The 26,400-nt window shown below is 49.4% G+C and overlaps 1 protein-coding gene across 1 annotated transcript in view; it reads left to right on the forward strand.

The window, feature by feature from the left end:
* The window catches only part of FAM135B (family with sequence similarity 135 member B), a 279,370-nt gene extending 264,711 nt beyond the window's left edge, over nucleotides 1-14,659 (forward strand). The window contains exons 16-21 of the mRNA XM_082719624.1: nucleotides 235-332; nucleotides 1,576-1,727; nucleotides 3,977-4,087; nucleotides 5,384-5,497; nucleotides 5,884-12,530; nucleotides 12,643-14,659. Of these exons, the coding sequence (XP_082575750.1) occupies nucleotides 235-332; nucleotides 1,576-1,727; nucleotides 3,977-4,087; nucleotides 5,384-5,497; nucleotides 5,884-6,089 (681 nt within the window). The 3' untranslated portion in view covers nucleotides 6,090-12,530; nucleotides 12,643-14,659. The remainder of the gene's footprint in view (nucleotides 1-234; nucleotides 333-1,575; nucleotides 1,728-3,976; nucleotides 4,088-5,383; nucleotides 5,498-5,883; nucleotides 12,531-12,642) is intronic.
* Nucleotides 14,660-26,400: the final 11,741 nt, after the last annotated feature.

Here is a 26,400-nt window from a genome sequence, read left to right on the forward strand (position 1 = left end):
TCTCCCATCTGTTTCCAGCCAGTCTCCTGACCGAGGGTCCCCTGGCATCCTGAGTCTCTTCCTGAGAGCCCCGATCTAGGGACCCCTGTCCTCGGTGCTGAACCCCCACCTGTTACCCCAACGTCAGGCTTAGGCGCGCTCCCAGAATGCGGCACCATGGAAGAAGGTGGCCTCCCGCAGAGCCTGGCCTTGCTGTGACCCCACCCAACACCCGGCCCCTCTCTCTTCTTCCAGATGGACACGTTTGCAGATTTTGATACCATGACGGATCGGTTGTTGGATGAAATCATTCAGCACATCCAGTTGTACAACCTCTCCATATCCCGAATTAGGTAAAAGGAAACCACAGGTAGTTAATGCTGGGGGAACAGGGGAGGCCTTTCTGGGTGTTGGCCGTAGACAAGTGGGGCGTGCTGCCTTCTGTCTACCTCCTTCCTAAGCTAACTTGTGACTCACTGAAGTAGACGACTTTCAGAGAAGAAGGGAGTGGGGGGGGCAGAGACATTTCCCAGCTCAGCAGAAAAGGAACTGGACTACGACACAATTCTAGGTTTGAACATCTGTTCTAACACTCACATGTCTGAGGCCTGACTCTACCGTGCCACCTGTCTCTGGCTTTCTAAACCTCTGAGCCTCCATCTCCCTGCCTGCTAGGCAGGGCGAGCACTGGCATCGGGTGTGGAATAGTGGACTGCATTGCCTGCCCCAGGAGAGGCCTCCAGTCCACACTCGTTCGGTCCTTCCACTCCAAAATGAGCTTGGCTGAAATGTTTCCTGATTAAGACGAGGGTCCATAGCTTGTGTTTTCTCTGGGCACTTACAGTCTGTGGACACAGTGGTGGGTCCACGTGCATCAGTCCTTTGAGGCTCCAGAGATAAAATATCCGTTCTTTATTTCACAAATGAGAGGACAGAGGCTTGTAGAGATGGGGTGGAAATCGGGTAAAGCCATCTCATGGACGAACGTTCCTTTCCTTTCTTGCCTGTTCTGGGCTCACCGTGAGCAGAGCCACGGACCTCTCATGGGATAGGGTTTCTGTAAACAGGTATTCAGTTTGAAAATGATGCCATGTTGGGTCCTCAGATGTGTGAGTCGCAGTGTGACTGGAGCTGGGTTGCAGGAGGGGCGAACCAGGGCGCGGGCCGGCAGCGGGCGACTCCGTACACTTGGAATGATGACGTGTGATGCATCAAATCGCAGAGCGAGTCAGAAGTCAGGTCCCCAGCAGCCTTATCAGCTAGGCCAGGGAAGTGGGGTTTCATCCTGTGAAGGACAGGACCCCCTGGTGGCCGGAGACAAGACACAGGTCACGGACAGGGCTCATTTCCTAATGGAGCCCGACCACACGCCCGCACTTCTCTTCGGACCACACTGGGCAGCAGAGACGTCGTGCCCGAGGTCCCCGTCCCAAGCTCACTGTGGCCAGAGGCTGGAAGCCCAGGGAGGGTGGGCTGGCAGCCCCCATTCTCTTGGCCAGAGCCCCCGAGTCGGGGAGGGGCATGGCGGGCCCCCTCATGCCCCAGCACAGCCGCTGGCCCCCCGCGGCCACACTCACGTGCGGGTCTGTCCCACAGCTTCATCGGCCACTCCCTGGGCAACATCATCATCCGGTCGGTCCTCACGCGGCCGCGCTTCCGGTATTACCTCAACAAACTCCACACGTTCCTGTCGCTGTCTGGGCCTCACCTGGGGACCCTGTACAACAACAGCACGCTGGTTAGTACAGGTGAGCAGGTGAGACTCCGCCGAGCCCGTCCCTCCTCACCGTCCACGCGGGGCGGGGGGAAGATGAAAGCCCAGGGGAGGCTCTTCGGGACGGAATCTGGGGGCTCCGAGATCTCGTCTGCGGACAGAAAGGTGATGCCCTGGGCTCCTGGCTGGACAGGACCGAGCGGGCACAGGAGTGGGGAGGGGGAGCAGGGGTGTCTCAGTCTGCTCGGGCTGCTGTAACGAATCACCGCGGACTGCATGGCTTACAGACCACAGCCTGGAGGCCGGAGGTGCGGGCCCCAGGGGCCGGCAGATTCAGTGTCCGGGGAGGCCCTCCACCTCCTGCTTCCGGGGGGCTCCTCCGCTCAGCCTGTAGCAGAGGGCTCGGAACCACGTCGCTGCCGCTGCAAGCCTGTGGCTGAGTTCTGACCTAGACACTTGGGGACGATTTTGGCCAAGACATTTTCATCTCTCTGTGACTTAGTTTCCTTATTTTTTTTAAATTTTTTTTTTCTTTCCCCAAGGATTTTATTTATTTATTTGACAGAGAGAGACACAGGAGAGAGGGAACACAAGCAGGGGGACTGCGAGAAAGAGAAGTAGTCTTCCCACCGCGCAGGGACCCCGATGCAGGGCTTGATCCCAAGACCCGGGTTCACGACCTGAGCCTAAGGCAGATGCTTAGCAACTGAGCCACAAAAGAGTCCCTTAGTTTCTTTATTTTTAAAATAGAGCTAATGTGTGTAGGTATGTCTGCTTGTGTATATGTATGGATACATTTCTGATCTCTATGTATACGTGTGCATATGCATGTCTAAAATATATATAGTGTGTTTGTGTGTGTGTGTGTGTGTGTGTGTGTGTGTATCAGGACTGTTGAGGATGAAGCAGGAGAAGGAAGGAAGTTGACTAAAACATACGAGAGGCCAACCATAGCCAGAATCTACACTTCTTGCCGGAATGGAACGACACGGCCCGCAGCCTTGAGGCTCTCCAAGTTTCCTCTAGCAGGTTAGGGACACCGTGGAGAGTAAAGGAGCAAGGCTCAATGCATCTTGGACAATGAGCAGAATCTCCAAGGCAGGGAACGGTGGGACAAGCTTTTTGTGCAGCAGAAAATAGTGTGTATGATAACATGGAAGCAGGCAACAGGTGGCTCTTCGTGGCAGGAATACAGGCTGAGCTAGAGGGACAGGAGGTGACCGTGAAACTCTCAGCCAAAGCCTGATGATGGAGGGTCTCCTGTGACATGCTAGTGTCCGTGGGAGCCCCATGGCTGGCAGATAGCAGCCCAAGGAGGGTGTCGGGTCTTGTGTAATCACAACTAATCTCTTAAATCATACTCCTAACATACTCCTTCCATAGTCCCCGATTGCCCACAACCCATCAGGAGGCCTCTGGGCCACCCCAATATGCTCCCACTCCCCGCCCGTCTCCCAGCCTCCTGCACTGCTGGGGGACACTGAGGGACACTGGGCTGCTTGCCTTCCCCACGGAGCGGGTTAGGTCTGTTCGTCGGCCTTGATGTTATTTGAAGGACGTTAACTGAGGCGTTAACTGCAGCGCGTGGAAGGGCGTCCCTGTGCCTTCTCTCTGCCTCACGAACCAGGGAAGCCACCGTCGGACAGACGCATGACTGAAACCGCATCTAGCCTTTTCGTATTTATAATCATGTCTGCGTGTAAACACATGCAACACGACGAAAAGAACCGCATCGTATTCACTTCCTTGCACTTTTGTCACACTCATTTTGTCGTGGGAGTGCAACGCCCGGCAGCATCGGTGCTGGCTTCACTAGGGTCAGGGACAGACTGTGAAGTGGAAGGTGCTTCGGGTTCTGTGTGCTACGAGCACCTGCAAGGGGCACTCATTGTACGGCTGTTTGGGCGGCTTCTTCAGATGTGTGGGCGGGGGTCAAAGGGGTCGAAGGGCACGAAGTGTCATCCTCCGGACCCCCGTCGCTTATCATTTTGCAGGATGATTTTATACCCCTGCCACAAATACGTTAGAGTTTCCCTCGGACTTCTCCAAAGTTTGCCCAAGCCCCTACTACTCTCTTATTTTAAAATTGGCTAAAAATCACAGTTCCACGTTGATCTCCCCCCAGTTATTTTATTGATTGATTGATTGATTGATTGATTTTCAGCATAACAGTATTCAATATTTTTGCACCACACCCACTGCTCCATGCAATCTCCCCAGTCATTTTTACTCTCTTTAGGTTTCATTATTGATTTTTGTTCTGTTTCATTTTGGTCCTTCTAGGCCTGTGGCTCATGCAGAAATTGAAGAAGTCCGGGTCCCTTCTGCAGCTGACCTTCAGGGATAACGCTGATCTGCGCAAATGTTTCCTCTACCAACTAAGCCAGAAAACGGGTGCGTGCCTTCCTCCAGGGCATGCTGCTGCGGTCACGGTGTAAGCTGGAGGTCCAGCCCGGAGACCCAAACACTCCCCTCTTGCTCCGATGCACGCAGGGAAGGGTAGAGTCAGGAGGTACTGCGTGCACAGAATCTTTAGCAAACAAAGGAGGCCTCCACCTACTCACGAACTCAGCCGCTCCCAAGAAGGGCGTCTCAGATGCCCCAAGGTGGGCATCGAGGTCATCTCCACACACACACTGTGGCCTCTGCTTTCCGATGAGATTTCGATGCCCTCATCACACTTCCCAGGTCTATGTGCCTACTCACGGCTCCTCCCCAGATACAGACCCACCCACATAAAGAGCAGCTGAGCCCTGGCCACTTAAGTTAACAGTATGGGGGGAGGCAGGGGTCCTTCCTGGGCAGGGATGAAGTCACACCTTCACCCCACTGTGATGGGAAGTGCACGCAGGTGTTGGAGACCCTGCCTGTGTCGTGGGGACGAGCAGAGCACAGCGGTGGTCTGAGTGTCGAGCCTCTGTCCCACGTCACCCCCTCCATCACCTGGTGAACACCACCCCCTGACCTCGGGCAAGTCCTTACCCAGTGTGTCTCTGGGCAAAGTTGAGCTTTCGGGACCCCCCACAAGGAGAGGCGGAAGCTGGAGAGCAGTGTGGTCACCACAGAGATCTTGGCAGCTGGGGCGATCCCGCAGAATAGGGCGAGGGGCTGGTCTTCATGGCCCTGTCTCGGAAGCAGGCTGGACCCCCGCAGGTGGTCTTGGGAGGCTGGAGGTCCCACCGCGGTGCAGGGGCACAGGCTGAGGGCCGTGCGGGGAGAGGGCCTGGGGAGCCCTCTGCAGGGTCTGTCTGCAGGCCTGGGCTGGGTCTGAGGACGCAGGAACACGCCGTGCCGTACAGCCCCTCTGTCTCCAGCTGCAGGCCGCTGTCGTCCAGCGGGGACAGGAGGTGTCCTGCAGTCAGGAGCTGTCCCCATGGTGGAGAAGGAGGAGCAGAGTCCTCTTTTCATTCCTTATGGGCTTCTTAGAGCTGCTCTCCCAGAAAGCCCCCTTTGTCCCCTGGGTGCTGCTCCCCTACCCCTGTAGAGAAGCGCTTGCCCGTGTCTCTTCAGCTTCCATGGCCAAGGAGAACACAGCAGCCCCTGCTCTCTGAGACCAGACGCTGCAGGGCTGGGCCCATAGTGTCTCAGCGGGGGGGTCTTCCCGCCTTCCCCCTCTCTGTGCACCGTGTGTGCACAGCGTGGGGGGTCTTGGGGGGACCCGGCAACAGGCACGCTCTTGGCTCCTTGCAGGTCTGCAGTATTTCAAAAACGTTGTGCTGGTGGCTTCTCCCCAAGATCGCTACGTGCCATTTCATTCAGCCAGGATTGAAATGTGTAAAACTGCCCTCAAAGACAGACACACAGGTAAGACATAATAATAATAATATTTATTATTATAATATTATATATAATATAATATATTGTTAATATAATAATTATTATATATTATAATTATTGATATAATAATTATTGTGTTATATTAATTATATATAATATATAATATATATTAATAGTATTAATATTATGTTATATAATATATTATATAATAATTATAATATAATATAACAATAATAATTATTATTATTATTGTTTTTCCCGAGTTTCTGATTTAAAAAAACACACTCTGTGAGCTGGCCTGTGCCTACAAGGGCACACGGGACGGTCCGTGCCGCACAGCCCGGGCTCTCCTGGTCTCCTTGGGACCCCGCGGCCCCCTTCGGCCCCAGGTCACCTGCTCCTCTCTCCCCCAGGGCCGGTGTACGCGGAGATGATCGACAACCTTCTGCGTCCCCTGGTGGACGCCAAGGACTGCACCCTAGTCCGGCACAACGTGTTCCACGCTCTGCCCAACACTGCCAACGCTCTGATCGGCCGGGCCGCCCACATCGCCGTGCTGGACTCCGAGCTCTTCCTGGAGAAGTTTTTCCTGGTGGCGGGGCTCAGCTACTTCAAGTAGTGGCTGGGGCCGCCCGCAGAGGCTTTGTGACCCCCTGAACGCTCTAGCTGAGACGTCCCTCGCAGCCCTCGGCCACTGCAGGGTCCCGAGGCCAGGAGGGTGGGGTGGGGACCGGCCGTTACAGGTGCTTCCATCTTGGAGATTTGGGAAAGCTGAACCCGTCCACGGTAGTGTCACCTGACAAGAGGTTGTCCGAATCTGTCCGGCTTCCTGGAGGGTCTTTCAAGATGCTTTCTAGGAGAAATATGACGAAATAAAGAAACAGAATCCTCGGAGTTGGTGAGCCCACCTTTTTCTCCCTCCGCTGGCTCACCGAGTCCGCTCCAGTCTCCCTAGATGTGCCCGGTATGTTCCTAGCTCATAGCTTTATCATTCTGATTTAATCCTGTGCATACAAGCATTTCAGAACTCAGGTGAACCTCCATGCGGAAGTGGGGCGTATATTCCTGTAGATACAACCCGTAATCGATTCCAACATGCCACTTGTTCAAGACAGCGTGATGTCCACACGGTCATTCTCCCATGTTCCACCACCAGGGGCAAAGGAATGCTTTATGGACTTGAGTCCTAGTTCATGTATAGCAGTCGGAGGGGTGATGTAAGGTACAGGGGCAGAAAGGCGATGTTCTTGGAAAATGCAGGTCTGTGATGAAGAAAAGCAGCTAGAGGGAAGGCGGTGAGCTCCGCTGCCTCACCTGCCCCTCCAGACTGTCTCTGCAGAGCCCTGGCCCACAGATTATTTTTGTGAATGCTTCCATCTCTCTCTGTAATTGGGGAAAACAGTCTCAGATTAAGGATAACAGAGGGAGGCACTGAGACAGATGGACAGACAGGCGTGAAGCTCCTGCTGATATTCTTCCAAAGAAATGCTATATTAGCATTTGATGCAATTACAAAAAAAAAAAAATACAGATACAAATGCAACCATTAACATGGCCCCGGCTTCTCCTCTTTGTGGAAGGACAGACATCTAAATGGAGGAGTGCTGGATGAAACCTCAGGGGAGCTCGAAGAAGGTGCTGGATATCTTTTACTAGAAATGTCTTCTTGCCTTAGGAAAATAAAGGGCTAGGAGAGGTCACCATTGATTAAAAAAAAAAATAACAACAATAAATAGCAGGGACAACAATGCGATTAGAGAGGAGGACATCAGCCCGATTGAGGACGCAGCTTAAACTGTTACTGGTAAGTCACTTAAGGGACGTTTTGAAAATGGCCAGGATATTTGATGGGGTCCCAAAGACTGAGTCCACTCTTGGCCTAAAGGAAGCCTGGAGAATCACCTGGTCACACGAAGGAAGGCGCGGACCAGGACAGGAGGGATGGCTAACACAGGAGACCCATCTTCCAGAAGCAGAAGCTCCTGTTTCTGCAAAACCACCTTCTCATGTGTTTCAGAAAGTCCTCTGAGACCAGATTCCTGGTCCCGGCGCCTGGACCGTGACCTTCAGTCACTAGTGCTATGGTCCTAAAACCCAATAAATCTTGGCTTATCTGAGAATTGTAGTTCTCCCATGTTGACAGCATGACTTTGCCAAACACACGCAGACCACAAGAAACCAGTCCCGGAAGGCAGCTTCGTAGGACAGAGACCTGTGGGTTTCTCATGAAAGAAGGTGGGGGTAGATTTGAATGAGCCACGAAGGCAGACTCGCAGACAGTGGAGCAAGGGTTCCCCTGGGGGTCTCCTGTGAACTCTCGTTACGTCCTATGCTTCACCCATATGGGATCAGTAAGTTCTGTGTGTATTTTTCCAAGTTCCCACTGGACAGAGACTAGGATAACCACAGGATAACAGAAGCGGAATCAGTTCCTGCACTAGAAGCCCACGTAGCTGTGTTTCCTGGTCTAGACGCGTGGTCAGGCTCCGTGCTGGACCATATGTTTGTAGCAGGTTTTCCTTTAGGGCCCGTGAGGAGCCCTGCCCCTCCAATGAGAGCATTTCATTTTGTGTTTCCGATACCCATCAGCAAAGTGTGTCATTCCCTGGTCACTCGCAAGACCGTGTAACGTGGTTCCAGAGCCAGGGTGAATCCAATGACGATCGTCTTTCCCACTACCCAGATGCCATTTTTAACTTCAATATGCTGTCTGGACATAGCGAGAACTCATGGCAATAAACGTCCGGCTGCATGGTGCACCCCTTTTTTTACAGGGGTGATCTGCTGTCTTTGTAAACCCTCTCTGGCCTCTGAGCATCTATTCTCTTGTGTAGAAAGTACGTATCTATACTGTAAATAAGAGTGTCCAGTGTTGCGTGTCATGCCTCATTTGAAAAGGCTTTTTTATGTCTCTTTCTAATGAAGTATATAGATATCTAATATATATATATATATATACATACATAAATATATATAATGTAAAACAGGGACATTATATTATTTATTATAAAAATTATAAACAAAATGCCTGCCAAGATAATGGTCTAGTATGTTTTCATTCTTAGCATCATTTTTGTTTTTTGTCTTTATGGATGTTCAGTTTCTCAGAAGTAGTTAGAGTAAAGACTGGTCCTCCTAAGATACACTGGAATCTGTTGTTCACAAGCCGAATACAGCCAAGAAGTAGCTGGGAACCAAATGTCCCCTGGGGGGGTCAAACTCATACCTCGATGGCAGGCTGAAGGCGCTGGAGCGCTCTGAGCCCGGGCGGCGGCTGGAGAGAGGGGAGCTCCTGCTGGTGCCCCTGGTCCGCCGGTGTTTGCCAAGCAACTTCCCGTCATGCTGGGTGGGAGCTCAGGGATCCAAGGCACACGCCTGCCCTCCAGGAACCAAAGGAGAGGCAGCCTTGTGCTGAAGGAGGGTTTTGGTGAGGAAGTTCATTCATTCATTCATTCATTCATTCACTCAGCCAATCTGTATGGAGGGCCTGTTGTGCCAGGGATGTACAGGTCAGACTGAGCAGCTCGCAGTCTGGTCCAACCGGAGGGTGAAGGAGGTTGGCACCACCCAGGGGTAGGGATCAGAGTGTGCTCAGGGGAGGGACACCCAGGCTGCTCTGCAGATGCGTGGGGTCAGGAGAGGCCTCTGCAAGACAGGATGTCTATGCCCAGGGCCAAGTCAGGGTTGACCTGGTGAAGGTGGGTGACTGGGAACCCCAGACAGGGAACAGAATGACTATAAGAGGCTTGAGGAGGGAGAGCCAGACCTCCGGCACACTGGACAGACGGATGGAGACCGTGCTGGGGTCCAGAACGGCAGGGAAGAGGTGTGAGGGGTCAGCTGTCATGCGGGACTCTCTTCTCTTTCAGGAGGGGAGTCCCATCCTTCACACCAGTAGGGGAGTGTCCTTTCAGAAGCAGTGGTCTGGCAACCCCCTGCGACCACATCCTTCTCCCAGGGTAGCTTGTAGGACAGACCCGACCCTCCATCTGGTGGGAAGCCTAGGGCCACACGTGCCCTCCCTCCCTCACTTCCAATGACACCACACACGTGTTCTTCTGGCTTCTCACAGAGAAAAGCCGGAGCAAACAGCATCATATACACAGCCATAAAGAGGGAAGGACCCTTTGGTTAAAATCATTGCAGTTAGCTTGATTGTTACGATTTATTTTTCTTTCTGTGCATGGAAGCCATTGGGTGAGATGCCTACAGGGGTGCCTTGGGGTGACCGCACTACCTTCTCTTGATTGTGTGTATGTGGGCGAGAAACTGGTCCTCCGCTGAGAGCTGGGTGGTCTGCAACCCTCACACGTTGAAGTATCATGCTCAGAGCTACAGTCCCCCATGCAGACACGGATATTCTCACACAGCCGGCCATGAGCCGGGGCTCAGTGCCAGAGCCAGAGCCAGCAGGCAGACAGAAACACAGAAGCCCACCCTGATGGAGAATGCATGAGAGCAGAAGGGAGCACGAAAGTCACAGGCATGGTGAGATGGCAAAGGTCAGGTTCGGAAGGAGCCACAGAGGAGCGCTTGGGGTTTAGGGGTTCCAGCACAGTGTGCAAATGGGAAGGAACAAAACAAAATAGACATGGTAGCCTGTGACCCAGATTATCCTGTGATGAATAAAAGCATGTAAAAGTGCTAGAACAGGACAGAGTAGTCAGTGAGCCCTCATTTGTGTGAGATGGTAGCTCCTCTCCAAGACATGTCTATTGAGTTGAAAGTCTGCTCTTAGGTATTTGCAAGCCCCTCAACGCAATCATCAGTTCTCTTTTGCCTTGTGACATGTTTGGGTTTCATAGAATATCCTTTTGAGCATCAGCAATAACCAGGGAGGCTGTGCACAGTTGTACAGGTTGTGTAAAAAGCATGGCGATAACACATAGAGGAAGATTTGTGCTTGCTCGCATTGTTCTGACGAGGTATCCGTTCCAGCACCCTTAGGGAGGACGTGTGTCAGTCTTTAATAGATAGAGCCAAGCACCATATGCCAAGATCTGAACCACTCTCATGTCTTTGTTTCCTTTTATTTTTATTTATTTATTTATTTCATTTGGTTATTCTTCCCACGCTTTATTGAGCACCTATTTTGTGCTTGGTCCTGGGCTAAAGAGTTCGTAACATAAATCACATAATCCTAAACACTGAAAGGATCTGGAAGGATAATACCATTTAATGTGTTATTTTTAACTGTTAGTTGTGAAACAAAATCCATGGGACCTCAGCTTCGTCAGAGGAACAACACCTGTTTAATCCAGACTGTCTGACGATGGGCACTTTGAGCTTTGCTCTCCCAGCCTCTGCTAGACCGCACGGGGTTCCGATCTTGCGTCCCAAAACAGGAATGCGCTGCAGGGACCTTACAGGTCTTTCTGTGTCCCTTCCTCCATTCCTTTTACTTTACTTATTTATATATATTTTAGTTCTGTTACTTTTTCTTTACGTTTTCTGGCTTTGTCCATGGTACCTCAGCATTACCCATGACGCTACAGCTGTCTCAGTAGAAAACCATCAGAGACCTTCGTAAAGAAAGCTGATCCCTGCCCACGTCTTTTCATGTGGAATGTTGGAAATACACTCTCCTTTCCAGGGGGCTCCACTCTGTACCCCAATTTTAATTTTAGAGGCTGGGGCCTCAGGACCTTCTGCCCCATGGAGGAACATCCCCAGTATGTAGAACTGGAGTTCTGGACCAAATGGGAATGTGTGGATGCTGCTGGGTTCTGCTTTGTTCATCTCCAAACCAGGTTGCTCCCCGCTCTTTGCAAAGTACAGAATGTGTTTGTGTTTCCATTTCATGGAAGTGGTTATGATTATTTGGCTTTGAAACGGTCCTCAGACTCAAGCCTTCATGGTTCATCATGGATTCAGAGCCTGTGGAGACAAACCTCAGCTCTCATTTGCTTCTTTTTTAACCAGAGGAGGAGCAAGGGAAGAGAAACAGCACGCAGTTCTCGGCTTTGTTTGGCGAGGTCTTGGGCGTGCAAGATGTTCATTTCATCTTTAGAAGCTGCACAACAGGGGCACCTGGGTGGCTCAGTAGGTTAGGAGTCGGACTATCAAGGGTGGCTCAGGTCGTGATCTCAGGGCTGTGAGATCAAGTCCCGCATCAGGCTCCTGGCTCACAGAATCTGGTTGTGATTATCCCTCTCCCTCTGCCCCTCCCCCCACTCACAGAGACCTGCTCTCTTTCCCCCCACCTTCAAATAGATAAATACATCTTAAAAAAAAAAAAAGCCACACAGCGTACAAACGATGGGGGTACAAGGCAAGTAACTTGATGAAGGTCACACAGGTCCACAAAGGAGGAGTCAAGGTTTGACCCCAAGCCTCCATTTTCTCTGTTGGGCTATGATTCCTCCAACCTAGAGAAGCTCGTAAGTCATGAAAGTCACACGTCTTGTTCAAATCCATGCCAGCCTGTCTTCATCATCCAACCACAATCTCCTGAGCTTCCTGGTATAACACATTGCTAAGGAGAGACACCTTCATAATCAGCAACCAGATGGCAGATGACCTAATTCCATGACAAAGGTGGTTTTAGAAACATGGTCAGGAAGCACGGTCTGGCGGCTGGCTGGCCGTCTACAAGCCCCAGTCACTGTGTCTCAAGGCTCTCTGAGTCCTGCTAGCCCGATGCCATTTCCACCAACCACGATGCCTCCCCTTGCACACTGCTCTAGACGGCTTCCTCATACATCTCCCACCTCTTTCCGCTGCCCCCACATTGGAACATCCATCCAGGAATCAGTACCTTGTGCCGTGGGCTTCGAGCACATACTAAACGTTTTGTGGACCATACATTTGTGACTCAGGATGAGTCTGGCTCCCTGTCCTGCCACCAGAGACAAGTCTTCTTAGGGTTCCAGGAACCAGGCCTTTTCTCACTGTAAGAAAGTTGTAAGTGTCCTCTAAGTCTCCCACATGCGCGTGTGTAGTTTCTGGAGAGCAGAAACCATGTGTACGTGATCCGTGTGCCCTGCTGCTCTCCCCAATGCCTGGGACAGAGTTGGGGAACAGTGAGTTTTTTCTGGGACAGTGAGTATTTTCTGGGAGGGTCAGTTCCTTTTTTTTTTTTTAATATTTTTATTTATTTATTTGACAGAGAGAGATCACAAGTAGGCAGAGAGGCAGGCAGAGAGAGAGGGGGAAGCAGGCTCCCCGCTGAGCTCACTTGTTCTTCTCCACGGTAGCTGATTGTGATGCAGGAAGGGTTTGACCTTGGTCCATGTTTCCCCTCTAACCTTCTGAGTCTGCCAGAGGGAAGTAGTTTTCTGAGATCAGAGATCCTACTGGTGGGTGTTTAAGTGGGAAGAACCGTGACATCTCCAGGGTGTGTTCTGAAACCAATGGGGACAGTGTCAAGTTTCCTTAACTGTGAAATAGATTTGAATGTACTTTGAGAGGTAGTTGGGGGATGTAGAGATGAAAAAGGGAAAAAGACAGTGTCTGGAACAGTGCCTGTGTAGAGCAGGTGCTTGAAAACTTCGGGGGTGGTAACCTAGGAGTACTTTAGGGCAAAAACTTGAGGATAAGGAATTTTCTTTGTAATAAACTGAGAAATGGTCTACACGGCTTCGAAGGGATTCATACATGAGAACTTGAGGGGGGGGGGAATCACCTTGTACGAAGCTTCAGGCTTAAGCTTCCAGCATTCCGAATGTTCCACTGTGATTCCAGGAGCCACAGAACTGGAGTTTTTCAGGCTCAGTTTACTGTATATTTGGATGATGTATGGAGTAAAGCTGTTTCCTTGCTTAAGGTATAGTCGTTGAGAGTTAAGAAAAGGCAGGGACTTGACACCCAGCCAAGAACAATATTATATCTCCTTTAAGACGTATGGAAGTTTGAATTCTGTAAATGTCATTCAGAATCTTTTTATTGCATGGAACTGAAAAGATATCTTGAAATGTCTTTTACCCCAAGGTTAAACTTATTGCATATGGGAAAAATACCCTGCTTCATGCTTATCATTTGAGAAAGTTAAATAACCATCCAGGTACATCCAATAACCTATGCATATGTGTATGTCTTTGCTTGTTTTTTATTGTTATTATTTTTCTTCAAAAGAGAACACTTCACTTTTTCTACCTACTGTCTTGTCTGTATGTATCTTAATATGAAAGTCTGTGATTTTAGCTTCCTTCCCCAATTTCTGTAACTTACTCTTGAATGCATTCCTTTTTCAAAGGTGTTTTTAGTCTCTGCCTGGTTCTATGCGAAGCATGAGTGGCCATAGAAATTTATCACACAAGACCCTGCCTTCAAGAATTTATAATCTAGTTGGGGGCTTGGATACACACACAAGTAGAAGGATATTCACATACATAAAATAATGAATCAAGAGAATAGGTGGGAAACACTGAGAATATCATCATCCCAGTACCACTGAAACCAATCACCCTGGCATCGGGTGTGGACATCCCTTCAGGGTCTGGAAGCAAAACCAGCCCAGGGGAGAGCCCACAGTGATGTCAGCCATGCCTCTCAGGCAGGATCTCAAATCATTTTTGGGGCTACGCTTTCCAGATCAGAGTCAAGTTAGGAAAGCTCCAAAAGGAGGAGCTGAATGTGGCCAATTACAGAGCAGTCTCAAAAAAAAAAAAAAAAAAAGAACACCACACACCTGAGAGATGTGTGTCTTCCACAGTCATTGGCTGCCCCATGACTAGTCTCACTTACTTCTTTTCAAATTGACAGACCCACGTAGAGGATCAAATAAATAAAAGGCACGGCGGTAGGTGCCTGCCAGCATTGCACACTCAGATCTGACCCCGAGAGCTAGCCTGTGGCTTGAGTCCATTATCAGACAGCACGGGGTTCCAGAATTTATTTTATTTTATCCCCGTCTTCTTTGATTTTCAAACATGACCTTCTACATTGTAGACGATGGAGAGAGGCAGGGTCTTTCGCATGGTCCCTTTCTCAGAAAAAGAACTTGAATGTACACTTGATGCCACTGTGAACTCCCAATGTATCTCTCTTCTGGTGACAACATCTGTGTACGAAGATCACCACCTCCGGCACAGCTCGCGCACTGTCTGCAGAACAATGATAGGAATAACCAGTCGATAGTGCCGATACGATTCTACTATTTTTCTACATCTGCTCTTTGGTTGGCATTTTGTGTAGCTTGTGATGTGCATAAATGATCAACAGCAACAGTAATAAACTCCTTTGACTTTCTTTCGCCAGGAACTTGTGTTTATGGGATGCTCAGTGGCCACTCACTGGGGATTGTACTTAGGGCTGAAGGGATTCTTTCTCCGTGTGATGAGAGGACATCAGGGCCATGGTGGTTATTGCTGGGATCCGCCCTGTAGGGAAGCCTTCGGATATCCCGGGGTGGCCGAACAGAGCAGGGAGGGAACTCCAAGTGGACCCTTGGGAGGATGGGGTCTGGGAATGGGCGGGGACCCAGTGGGGTCTGGGAGTGGGAGGGGTCATTCAGGGAATGGGCCCCTGAGGTCTTCATCCCTATATTCAAGGCTCCCCAATCACCTGGACTTTCTAACAATCAGAGCTGCTCATTCACGATGTCTCTGGGGTGACGTATTCTCAGTCTCTGCACAGAGCTTGGTTGAGCCATCTAGAGGACGCTGTCAGAGGGAGGGTCCATTGTTTCCTGTGGTCCTGAAGGGTTGGTCATGACGAGTCCGCGCCCAGGACCTGATTCTATTAGGGATCGCCCCTGACTACAGCTCCTGCCAGAAGGGAGGCCTCTGGGCAGTTCTGTGGTTGGTGTGGCCCGGGGTCCATATCACCTGACCCTACGCCACCGGCCACAACTCATGGGGCTGGGGATGGATGAAGGAGCAAGGAAAGAGCTTCCTTAGACCGGCAGACAGCCGGAACAGGTGTGGAGAAAACGAGCCTGACCCATAAAGGTATCTCTGGAGCCTCAACTGGAGAATGGAGTGAGCATCAGGCCTTTGCAGTAGGAGAGGAAACCACCTGCTGAGGCTGCGTTACCATGAACGGGGCACTAACGGGAGGTTGCTGTACATGGGGAGTACCCCAAGGTGACCAGCCCCTGCACCTGCAGTGGGTCCCTAACTCCAGTCTCTGTGGGGTTGGGAGAAGAATCCAGGGTCCTGGGATTCCCAGGCAGCACCAAGGATTCTGCAACCAAACGAAGGTCGGGACCCCCGGAGGAGGAACGTTCAAACACATGTGACTGAGATCAAAAACACACTCTTCCCAAGTTTATGTTCTGTGTGTTTTTACATGTTCTTTACATCCGTGGTTCCAGCCAAACCCGTGCTATACAGAGAGCAGATAAGATTGGCCTCCAATTAAGCAGAAAGAAAGCAAGACTCCAGGAGGCTTATGAAATTCACCCTCTGTGTCCATGATCATCAGTGATGAGGGCAAGACTTCCGTCCCGCTCTGATTTTATGCAAACATTTAAAAAGTTCCTGGAACCTGAATGTGTTGGGAGAGGGTGATTACAGACTTCATGGGGCTAACTCTCTCCTAGGGGACCTTCACCAGGCTCCGGAAAGCAGGACTAGAGGGATGCAGATTCTCAGGTACAGAGTTCGAGTGTTTGACCAGAATTATGTCACTAACAAATACAACACACAACATCCCTTCCCCAGTCCCCGCTCCCGGGTCTGCTTGTGCGTTCCATCACATTTCAGGGGTGATGTAGCTGAAGACACTGTTGTGGGGAGGGCTGCTGTCTGGGAAATGCACCTAGTGAAGAGGAGGAAAGCAGTGAATCTTGAGGGGGAGAGAGGAGGGTACCCAGATGCGGGATTAATAGGACGCAGAAGTGGGAGACAGTTTGAACCAATTTCTCCACATGCCTCAGGTTTCAATTTCAGAGCTCCTTGGTCACTGTACAAATGTGACTGTGGGGTAATGTGCATAGGTAGCCAGGGACAAGAGCGTCCACCAGACACCCCGGGGGTTTCAGACAGCAGACCGGGCAGTTTCTTAACCCTCTGAGCCCGTGTTACTGTTCATGTGTCACGGCTGGGGAGACCGGCTAAGCAACACACTTGGGTTCACACTGGGACTTGGAAGGGGTCTCTCCAGGGCTTCATCTCCACCTCATAGTAGCCCATGAGACCTTGCTACATCTGGCCCCTTGCAATTCTGCTGCCTATCTGCTTCCCACTCCTGCACACCTCCTCCTTCGAGGCGTAATCCCTCCTGTCTAGGCTCACGGGCTGCTTTGCTGTTGCTTCCAGCTGACACACTGTCCCAGGCCATGCCCTGGCCGCTCACTCCTTCTGAGTCCCTCTCCTTCCCTTCCTTCTGGCTTTTACTGCGATGTCGCCCTGTTAGTGATGCTTTCCCTGTCCACCTGCTCTGCCTCCAGACCCTGCACAGTCCACGTCCTGCCCCACATTTTCTCCTGGGCACTTATGCACCCTCAAAGGTGCTACCTGTCTTCTGTATTCATCTTATTTATTGTCTTTCCTCACTGAAATGTCAGCTCCGTGAAGGAGGGATTCCTTTTTTGCTTTCTGCCCGGCTTCCCACTTCTGATTCCCACTACCCGGGCACATGGTGCAGCTTTAATAAGAAGTGTGATGAGTGAATGAAGGAAGGAATAAATGAGCATTTGAACACCTAACCTTGGGCTAACCAAGGCCCATGCTGCGGCCCTTTGGGTGACGGCCTCTCTGGGTGCCTTTCACCAACTGTGTCCCCCCAGCACCTGGGTCCTCTCCAGCGTTCTCCTATTATCTCCCTCTCTTCCATGGGGGAAATAGCCCAGCTAGGGCTGGGGGAAGACCCTCCTCCCGGCTCACCTCACACACTGGCCGGAGGCTGGCCAGAGGCAGAGACAGATCTACACAGTCTGCAGAGGGCACCCAGAGACCAGCAAATGGGGAGCCCGTTGAGACTTGGAGGTTCCGCTCCTGGTTGCACAAGCTGCCCTAGAATCTGAGCAAGAAGGAAGGATGGAATTTATTTTGGGGGAACAAGAAAGGAACATAGAAGTCAGGAAGCTAGCATCAGGGAGGGCAGTATGACTTTTTAGGATTTGGGGCTAGGATTAACCCAATGAATTTATCGCAGTTCAATTCACACAGGATTGAGGCATGCCGAGCTTAGACACAGAGCCAGGAAAAGACATCCGTGTAAAAGACAGGCGGCTCTCCTAACTGAGCCAACCAACTGTTTGGTGATGAGCTAGAAAGTTGCCTTCTCCAACAGAGGTGCCCCAATTCCCCCTTGAAAGATGGCATTTGCTACTTTCATTTCAGAGGAACCTTCTGCCTCTTGCAGGGCAAAAGAAATCCTTGGGGGAATGAATGACAGGGACAAGTCATGCTCTGGTTTCACTAATTTTTATTGAAATAAACAACGTTCCGGGCTCTGTTTCAAGCCCCTGAGAGAATCACGTGCCAAAGCCGGCAAGATGCCTGCCTTCGTGTCGCCTCCTACAGAGGAAGCCGACAATGAGAGTTAACGTAATAGATGAGGAAACATGGTATTCATATTACTGCCTTCTTCAGAAACTTCCCCAAGGCTCGGAAATGGAATTATTTTTCCTCTTCTTTCCTTGTTTTTTTTTTTTTTTTTTGGCCTCTCTCTGAGGGCACATCTTGTCATATAATAACATTACTGATTATTTATAACTATTATTGCTAAAATAATTAATAATATTATTAATTACTGCTTATATTATTGAGAGTTTGAATCCCCTCCTGCAGATTGGAAACTTCTAGAAGGAATGGCCGCTGGACATGTCAAAGAGAAGTGAAGCATGGATTGGCCTTTCTAGGTTTCTAGTTCCTCGTCGGTCGGACAGCAGCAGTAACCTGCATATTCCACATAGTTCCGAAGACTGCAGGGGAACCAGGTCACCTTTTCTTGGCCCCATGACCTTCTCCTTGTTCTTCAGTTGTCTCTCTGGGGCCCCTGCTGATCTGACCCCCATGAGAGCCAGATGAGGAGCCAAGTCTTCTCAGTCTAGCTGCTCCCAAGATGCCAGAACATGGGTGGGACAGAGGGGGCTCAGCCTGGCTCAGGGGACAAACATCCTACCCAAAGCAGCTCCCTCCTCTCTCCTTCCTGGACCTCAGCTCCTACAGGCAATTTGTACCATTCTCTTTTCCACTGAAACAAATGTTTAAATTAAGGAAAATTCATCCCCCTAAATCTAACTCCCTCACACCTCTATTTTCTCCCCCATAAAAAGACACCAAACCAAACTAAACTAAATTAAATGTCATTTAAATCTCAAAGACAGCTTCAGGGTAACCCAGCTGCACAAGAGCTGAATAAGATCTCTTGGCTCAACATTCTATTAGAGCCATGGCAGGAAAAGCACCAGCTCTATGGTCCTACAATGCTGTAAAAGAAAGACATAAGGTCATCCCTTCCCTGACCCATCCCCCTGTGTTCCACCCTACGTAAACCAGGCTCCATCTGCAGGGATAGGACTGCTCTGCTTTGCAAGGACACTTTCTAAACTCCCGCCACGGCCATCCCCTACTCATGCTCATTTCTAGAATCTTTGCTCGTGTTAAGTATTGCTGACATTCTTGCCTCTTGAGGGAGTCTGTAAATATTAGAGCTTCCTCCTTACTGTCCCATTATTCACATAGAGGGATGAACTTAGATCCAAGGATAATCTAACGTGATACGATGCACAACATGATCTAGGGACACAGAGGCATAAAAGATCAATGACACCAAGGGCAGCTGAGGGTGCGGGAGTTCGCAGTGAGGATGAGGTATGTCTGGGGCATGAATGAAGATGCAGAGGTTTTCAGATGGAGGATGGAGGGGGTGGGTGCAGTCACAGCAAATGGTTTGTGCAAAGGCTCAGGTGTGGGGGTCCATGTCCAGGCACTGAAGACGGCCGCCGTGCAACAAGAAATGGGAAGGGCTTGGGGCCAGTGCTGGTTGAAGGTGAGACCTGAAGAGCCTCAGGATACAGTGTTCTGAATAGGGATGTGGGAGCACATGCATACAGTGCACAACAGAGGAACCATGCTTGTGCAAAAAAAAAAAAAAAAAAAAAAGAAAAAGAAAGAAAGAAAGAAATGCTTGCTATTTGGACTCCTATGTGACTCAGTCAGTGAAGCATCTGCCTTCAGCCAAGGTCATGGTTCCAGAGTGCCAGGATCAAGCCCCACAATGGGCTCACTGCTCAGCAGGGAGTCTGTTTCTCCCCTTTACTCCCCCACCCAACTTGTGTTCTCTCTCTCTCTCTCTAACGCTCTCTCTCTAAAATAAATAAATAAATAAATAAATATTTAAACAAATCCTTGGCATTGAATTATTCTAAGTAGCACCGCAAAGCGAAGCCGGAAGTTGAACACAAGCTGCACCGTCTAGACCAGTGCTCACCAAAGAGGGCACGTCCGTCAAGGTGACGTGTGCTGGGTCAGTGCTGGTGGCCCCTAGAGCAGGTGGATTTCCAGGAAACTTGGCATATCTCTGAGAACATCCATAACCTAGTTTGTGATATTTTTCTTGCATGTGTATTTTTAAGTGATATTAATTGTGCTAATGAATATCATTATGTGCAGAGAATTCTGCCAAATACCTTGCCTGTGATGCGGTGTGGTTCCCTGAACATCTGGCTGGCTGGCAATGGCCTTAGGCTGACTGACCTGGCAAAGGCAGTGGGATGCCATAGTCCCAGGAGGGAAACTTCTTGCATGCAATTGCTGGGGGAGCGCCTCCCAGCCAGCCAGCCCACATACTTTTTTTTTTTTTTTTAAATTAATTTATTTATTTTCAGAAAAACAGTATTCATTATTTTTTCACCACACCCAGTGCTCCATGCAATCCGTGCCCTCTATAATACCACCTGGTACCCCAACCTCCCACTCCCCCTGCCCCTTCAAAACCCTCAGATCATTTTTCAGAGTCCATAGTCTCTCATGAATCACCTCCCCTTCCAATTTACCCCAACTCCCTTCTCCTCTCTAACTCTCCATGTCTTCCATGCTATTTGTTATGCTCCACAAATAAGTGAAACCATATGATAATTGACTCTCTCTACTTGACTTATTTCACTCAGCATAATCTCCTCCAGTCCCGTCCATGTTGCTACAAAAGTTGGGTATTCATCCTTTCTGATGGAGGCATCATACTCCATAGTGTATATGGACCACATCTTCCTTATCCATTCGTCCATTGAAGGGCATCTTGGTTCTTTCCATAGTTTGGCGACCGTGACCATTGCTGCTATAAACATTGGGGTACAGATGGCCCTTCTTTTCACAACATCTGTATCTTTGGGGTAAATACCCAGGAGTGCAATTGCAGGGTCATAGGGAAGTTCTATTTTTAATTTCTTGAGGAATCTCCACTCTGCTCTCCAAAGAGGCTGCACCAACTTGCATTCCCACATACTGTTTTAAAGGTTGAGACTCAGGTACTTTCAGTGCAAAGACATTTAGCTTGCCTAAAGTGGACACAGATAGTGTGTGAGCTCATTGGTTTGAGAGAGCATACTCCACTTTTCCTCCACTGACCCTCATATAACAGAACTTTGCTTCTATGCTGGCAGGCCCCCTTGGGCAGTAGAGTTTTCTATGGCACCTGCTTATTGCTCTCCTGGTTTTGTTTTTGTTTCTGTTTCTGTTTTCCAATTAGACGCAGGCATTATGCCATTTAAACTCAAAACTCCATGAAATATGAATGGATATTATTCCCATTTTATTGATGATGAGATGGAAACTCAGAGTTCAACTTGCCAGCAACACACAGCTGGTTGGGGAGCGAGGGTGCGAGGAATCCACCACAGGGCATCTGGGAGCAAAGTCTATGCTCTTAAAAACCACACTGCTGGAATCACTTCAACTTCTCTTTTTCTTGTCCCTATTCTATGGTAAGTAAAGGTTCTGACATCTGTCAGATGGTGGATTGGGAGACCAGTGGAATAACCATGGACCGAGGCACCTGCTGACTAGTGTTTCTAAAAGTGCCAAGAATCAGCTGAGGTGATCCCAGGTTCCAGCGGTCTTGGCCACATGGAACGCAGTTCCTCTCATGATACAGAGGCACCAGTGCCTTCAGAACCAAGAGATTCTCTTAAAAGCAATTACCTTACTTCACAATCAAGAAAATTGAGATGATGGAAGAGCACCTCATTTGCTCCAGGCTACACAGTATGACCCCCTGGCCGGGGTGCCGGCAACCAGGAGGCCTGTCCCAGGCCCGTGCTGGCCCCATGGCCACCCGAGTTTCTGAGTGTCTGTGGGAGGTGCGCCCTGACCCTACCAAGCCTAAAGGCACACTCACTCAGTTGCTTCTCCGTCGGTGGGCGATGCCATGGTAGGGCAGGGGGTTGCCATTGTGAGCTCCCTGTCCCAAATGTCCTTGCCTCTCTCCTGCCCCTTAAAAAAATGTTCATACGGTTGAAAATGAAAGAGTGGTTTTCTCTCATATTTCAACTATGAGGGTGCTCTGAGCCCTTTTACTGTGAGACTGGTTGTTAGATGAATTCTCATTAAGCCCTGGGCTTATAGGTTGAATACCAATATTTGCTTTCTGGTTTCATATTATCTTGAATCCTTCCAATATTATATTTTTCAATAAATTAATTGGACCTTTCCAATAAATTAAATGGAAAAGGCTTTGGGCCATGTTCTCTTCTTCATGCCTTTTTCCAGTCATCTGTGGCGACAGGGCCCATAGTGGCCTGTCCTCTTGGATGAAGGGACGATAATTAGAAATGAATCAGAGTAATTGAAAATGGATATTGGGCTCAGAGCACCATAGGAAAAAAAAAATCTGCCCTTGCATTTGTAAAAAGCTCATTTCACAGATTCATCTTTTAAAAACACAAACGTGGTATGTCTAACACCCTTCAGTGGTTCCCCACTGTTCTTAGGGCAAAAGCTAAATTTCTTACAAGACCTGGCCTGATCCAGCCTGCTCTGAACCCTGCCTCTTTTGCTCATCATTAAATCTCCAGAACCCGGTTCAGGGCCTGGATGGTCGAGCTTCCGAACTGCTCCCTCTCCTTCGCTCCCCCACCACGTGCCGAGAACCTACTTTGGGTGGACACCAAGGATGGTGGGGGGCACTAGCTCCCCTGGGCTTGCCTCAGTCTCGTGTACAGCTGCTGGAGAAGAATCTGGGACTTCCAGAAGGGAGCTCAGTGGACACTCTTCCCAGCACAACACGGTCACTGGTAAAAATCAGACAGAAAACAATCATTCAAAGTGTCCAAGCAAAAACTGTCCTGGGTTAAGTTAAACAGGGAAGTTAGCCTTCCGCCCATGCTACTGCAAAAGGGACAGACCAGAGCTCAGTGCAGCGGACGCTGGGACAGAGAACATTGGGCCGTCTGTGCTTGCTGACTGGTTTTGTCCAAAGGAAAGTAAGGTTTCTCCTATGTGAGGACAGGAGGTAGTGTGAGAGCGTGGGGTGAGGTGTCCCCACAGTTAGGCTCCTAAACTCTGGTCACTATCTTCTCTGATGATTACGTTGCAAAGGGGAGTTTCCAGGTCCTGAGAAAGACATCCCTGGGCTATGAAACTGGCAAAAACACTTTTAAGAAGATGTGCATCTCAAAGGCGCAGAGACAGGATTTACGACTGCATGTTTTTCAAGGGAAAAAAAACCAAAAAAACAAAAACAAACAGATCTAAGGAAAGGGAGTTCCGGAGCCCAGAGATGGGAAGTCTGTCCCAAGTTCAGTCCAACTGAAGGGAATGGAAAGGCCTTCTTGTCGAAAGTTTCTGAAAACTGTCCTCAGGGCATACAGAAATGGAGAACCGCTGCTTCAAGAAAACGCATCACGTCTCAGTAAGAACAGCGGACGTCTGTAGCGTTTGAGACACGGTCTGGTTTGCGACCTCCTCCCCCGTTCCATGTGACAGAAGCTCTCTCCTGGGGACATGCTTCCAGGAATGGGTGGGGCGCTCCCTCTCCCCAGCTCCCAGTCTGGGGCTAAGCCCAGAAGGGCAGGCTGCTGACGTTTCTTGTCTCTATCCCATCAGTTCTATGATCAGAAACTCTATTCTAGGCAGGCAAAGCGGGGGATGGGGTCTCTGCTCTCCCATGCAGCTCCCACTTCTGTGTAGAAGTCCTCCTCCAGGCGTAGAGACCCACGGCTACCGGTGCCAGTTTGCTTCTATCCCAGCTCGCTTATGGGAAGGCGGCATGCGAGAAAGGGTGAGCCAAGGCCAGGAGCTGCCATGATACCCCCCGCCCCCCAACATCCTGCCCCCTCATACAGTACGATTGTCACTCCAGGAAACCACACGTCCTCGTCCCCACTCCTGGTGCTCTGGTGCAGGGGATCTTCCCGGGAGGAGAGAAGTCAGAAGGAAAAAGAGCCTCTAGCTCTGCCTGCCCGGAGGACTGGCTGTGTTTGGATCCTGCCCGGAGGACTGGCTGTGTTTGGATCTCAGAGTGGAGCTCTCTGCGTCCAAGAGTGTTGTTGAGAATGGTCAGCGAGAGCTCTCTCCCATAAACACCTGCCAGCCATATGTCTAGGTAAAGAGCCAACCCTCTCCCCTCCTTTGTTTTCCAGACCTTAGTCATCTTTTGTCCCCTGTATTTATTTTCTGCCAACACTGACAACCATATGTTTTTTTTTTTTTTTTGCTAGCTTCATGGAAGTGTAATTAACAAAATTGTAAGGTATTTAAAATGTACAACATGACTATTTACTAAATTTACAAATTAACAAAATGGTAAGGTATTTAAAACGTACAGCATGACCATTTGATAGGCAGATACAATGTGAAAGAACATCCTCCTCCAATTTAATGCCCGCATCCGTCACTCCACATACTTACGTGTTTTGGGGAGTGAAAATCTGTACGTTCTACTCTCCTACCAATTTCGATGATGTAACGCGGTGTTATCAACTATAGTCACAATGTTATACATTAGGTCCTTAGGACTTACTCACCTTATACCTGCAAGTCTATATCCTTTTACCAGTCTCCTTATCTCCCCCAACCCCTAGACCCTGGTAACCACCGTCCTGGCCTATGTATCTATGAGGTTTTTGTTTTTGTTTTTTAAGATTCCACATATAAGGGATACCGTGTAGTATCTGTCTTTCTCTGCCTGACTTATTTCACTTAGCATAATGCCCTCTAGTTCTATCTATGTTTTGCAAATGGCAGGATTTCCTTCTTTTTTAAGGCGGAATACTATTCCACTGCATGCCTAGACTCCACATTTTCTTCATCCATTCCTCCATGACGGACACTTAGGTTGTCTCTGTACCTTGGCAACTGTGACTACGGCTGCTGTGAACGCCTTTGAAAAAGAGATTTTGTTTCCTTCGGATACATACCCGGCCGTGGGATTGCTGATCATGTGCTAGTTCCAATTTTAATTTCTTGGGGAACCTCCACAGTGTTTTCCACAGTGACTATAACAGTTCATACCCCCCCGACAGAGCAGGAGTTCTGTTACTCCACGTCCTCGCCAACCCTTGTTACCACGCGTCGTTTTGACGCTAGCCGTCCTAACCCGTGTGAGGTGATGCCCCGCTGCGGTTTGATTGGCATCTTTCTGATGGTGAGTCATGTGGAGCACCGCTTCAGGTGCCTTCTGACCATCTGTATGTCTCCTTTGCAAAAAATGTCCACTTCTATCCTTTGCCCCTTTTTAATATGGATTTAAAAACATTTTTTTGTTCACTGTCTCTCTTCTCCAAGTAGAATAGAAATTTCATGAAAACCAGGGTCTTGTCTGTTTTGTTCTTCTCTATGCAAGGCATTTAGGATAGGACCCAGCACCGATAAGCCCCACAGTGAGCCCTCCAAGATGCCTTGAGGTGAGACTAAGCCCCTAGCTCACTTTCTCATCAGAGGGGGCGGCTCGGAACAAGACTCATTTCCGAGATCAGTTTTGTGTGAGTCTCTGCAAGTAAACTTTTCTCCACTAGAGGGCAGAGTTCACTGCCTTTTAAAGATTTGTCCTTCAACAAAAGAACCTGCTTTCCTGTCCCCTAAGGGTCTCAGTTTTAGGTCTGTAAGCAATAATACATAAAGGACGCTCAATATCCACAGAGCCAACTGTTTAATATAATTTGGTGTCTTGCCTGCCAAAGTTGGAAATCAAAGCGGTTGAGAACAAAAATCAAAATGAGAACTCCCATTTCCTATTAAATGATTTTTCTTCTTACCAAGCGCTATCACAGCAATAAAATGTTCAAATCCAATAAACACATGGTTATGCTCATGTTTTGCATGATTGCAAATCAGTCACTCCAAGCCCCTACTAAAGAAATGTTGAACAAATATCTAGAGACCGTCAGTTGGAAGGGCAGGGCGTTACTGGCTTCTTTGGGGCATCTCTTCTACTCCAGCCTGATGACTCCCTCCTGCCTGTTGTAGGTAGGGCCCTGAGGTCTTCCCTCCCCACTGCAGAAGTCGGTCCACTGCCCTGCCCAGGCCTTATCCTAATGCTAGGCAGGAGACCCCTCCCCAGCTGCTTCCCCTTTACTGCAGTGGTGTCCTAGCCTGTTGGGGGGGTGGGAACCACCAGCCATGATCATTACAGACACACATTCTTGCCCTTCGTAGACATCCAGCATGAACCCAGAGCTTTAATCCCCTCATCAAGCAGTTAGAGCCAATGAGGAATGTCCTTCTCCCTAAATAAGTGGTTCTTCAGGTGAGTGTCCATTCATATCATTGGGGAATTTTTAAAAATCCTAATGCCCGCTCCTCCCCTGAGTTCAGTCGGAGTCTCGGGGGCTGAGCCTGGGGATGGATGTTTCTAAACATCTACAGTCCTGCGAGTAGGCAGCCTGGATTGAGAAGTACCATGTCTGACCCTGACGTGATGCTTGGTAACGGGGTGTTTTGTACGTTCCTCCACTCAGGTCCTGATTCATCCACTCAAGCAATCAATTAACTGTTCATCTACAGCACAGTTTTGTTTTGTTTTTGAGAGAGAGAGAGAGCATGTGAGCAGGGCAGGAGGAGCAGAGGGAGAGGGAGAGAGAGAGAGAGAATCTTCAGCAGGCT

This window comes from Mustela nivalis (genome assembly GCF_964662115.1).
Source record: "Mustela nivalis genome assembly, chromosome: 2".
Classification (NCBI taxonomy): domain Eukaryota; kingdom Metazoa; phylum Chordata; class Mammalia; order Carnivora; family Mustelidae; genus Mustela; species Mustela nivalis.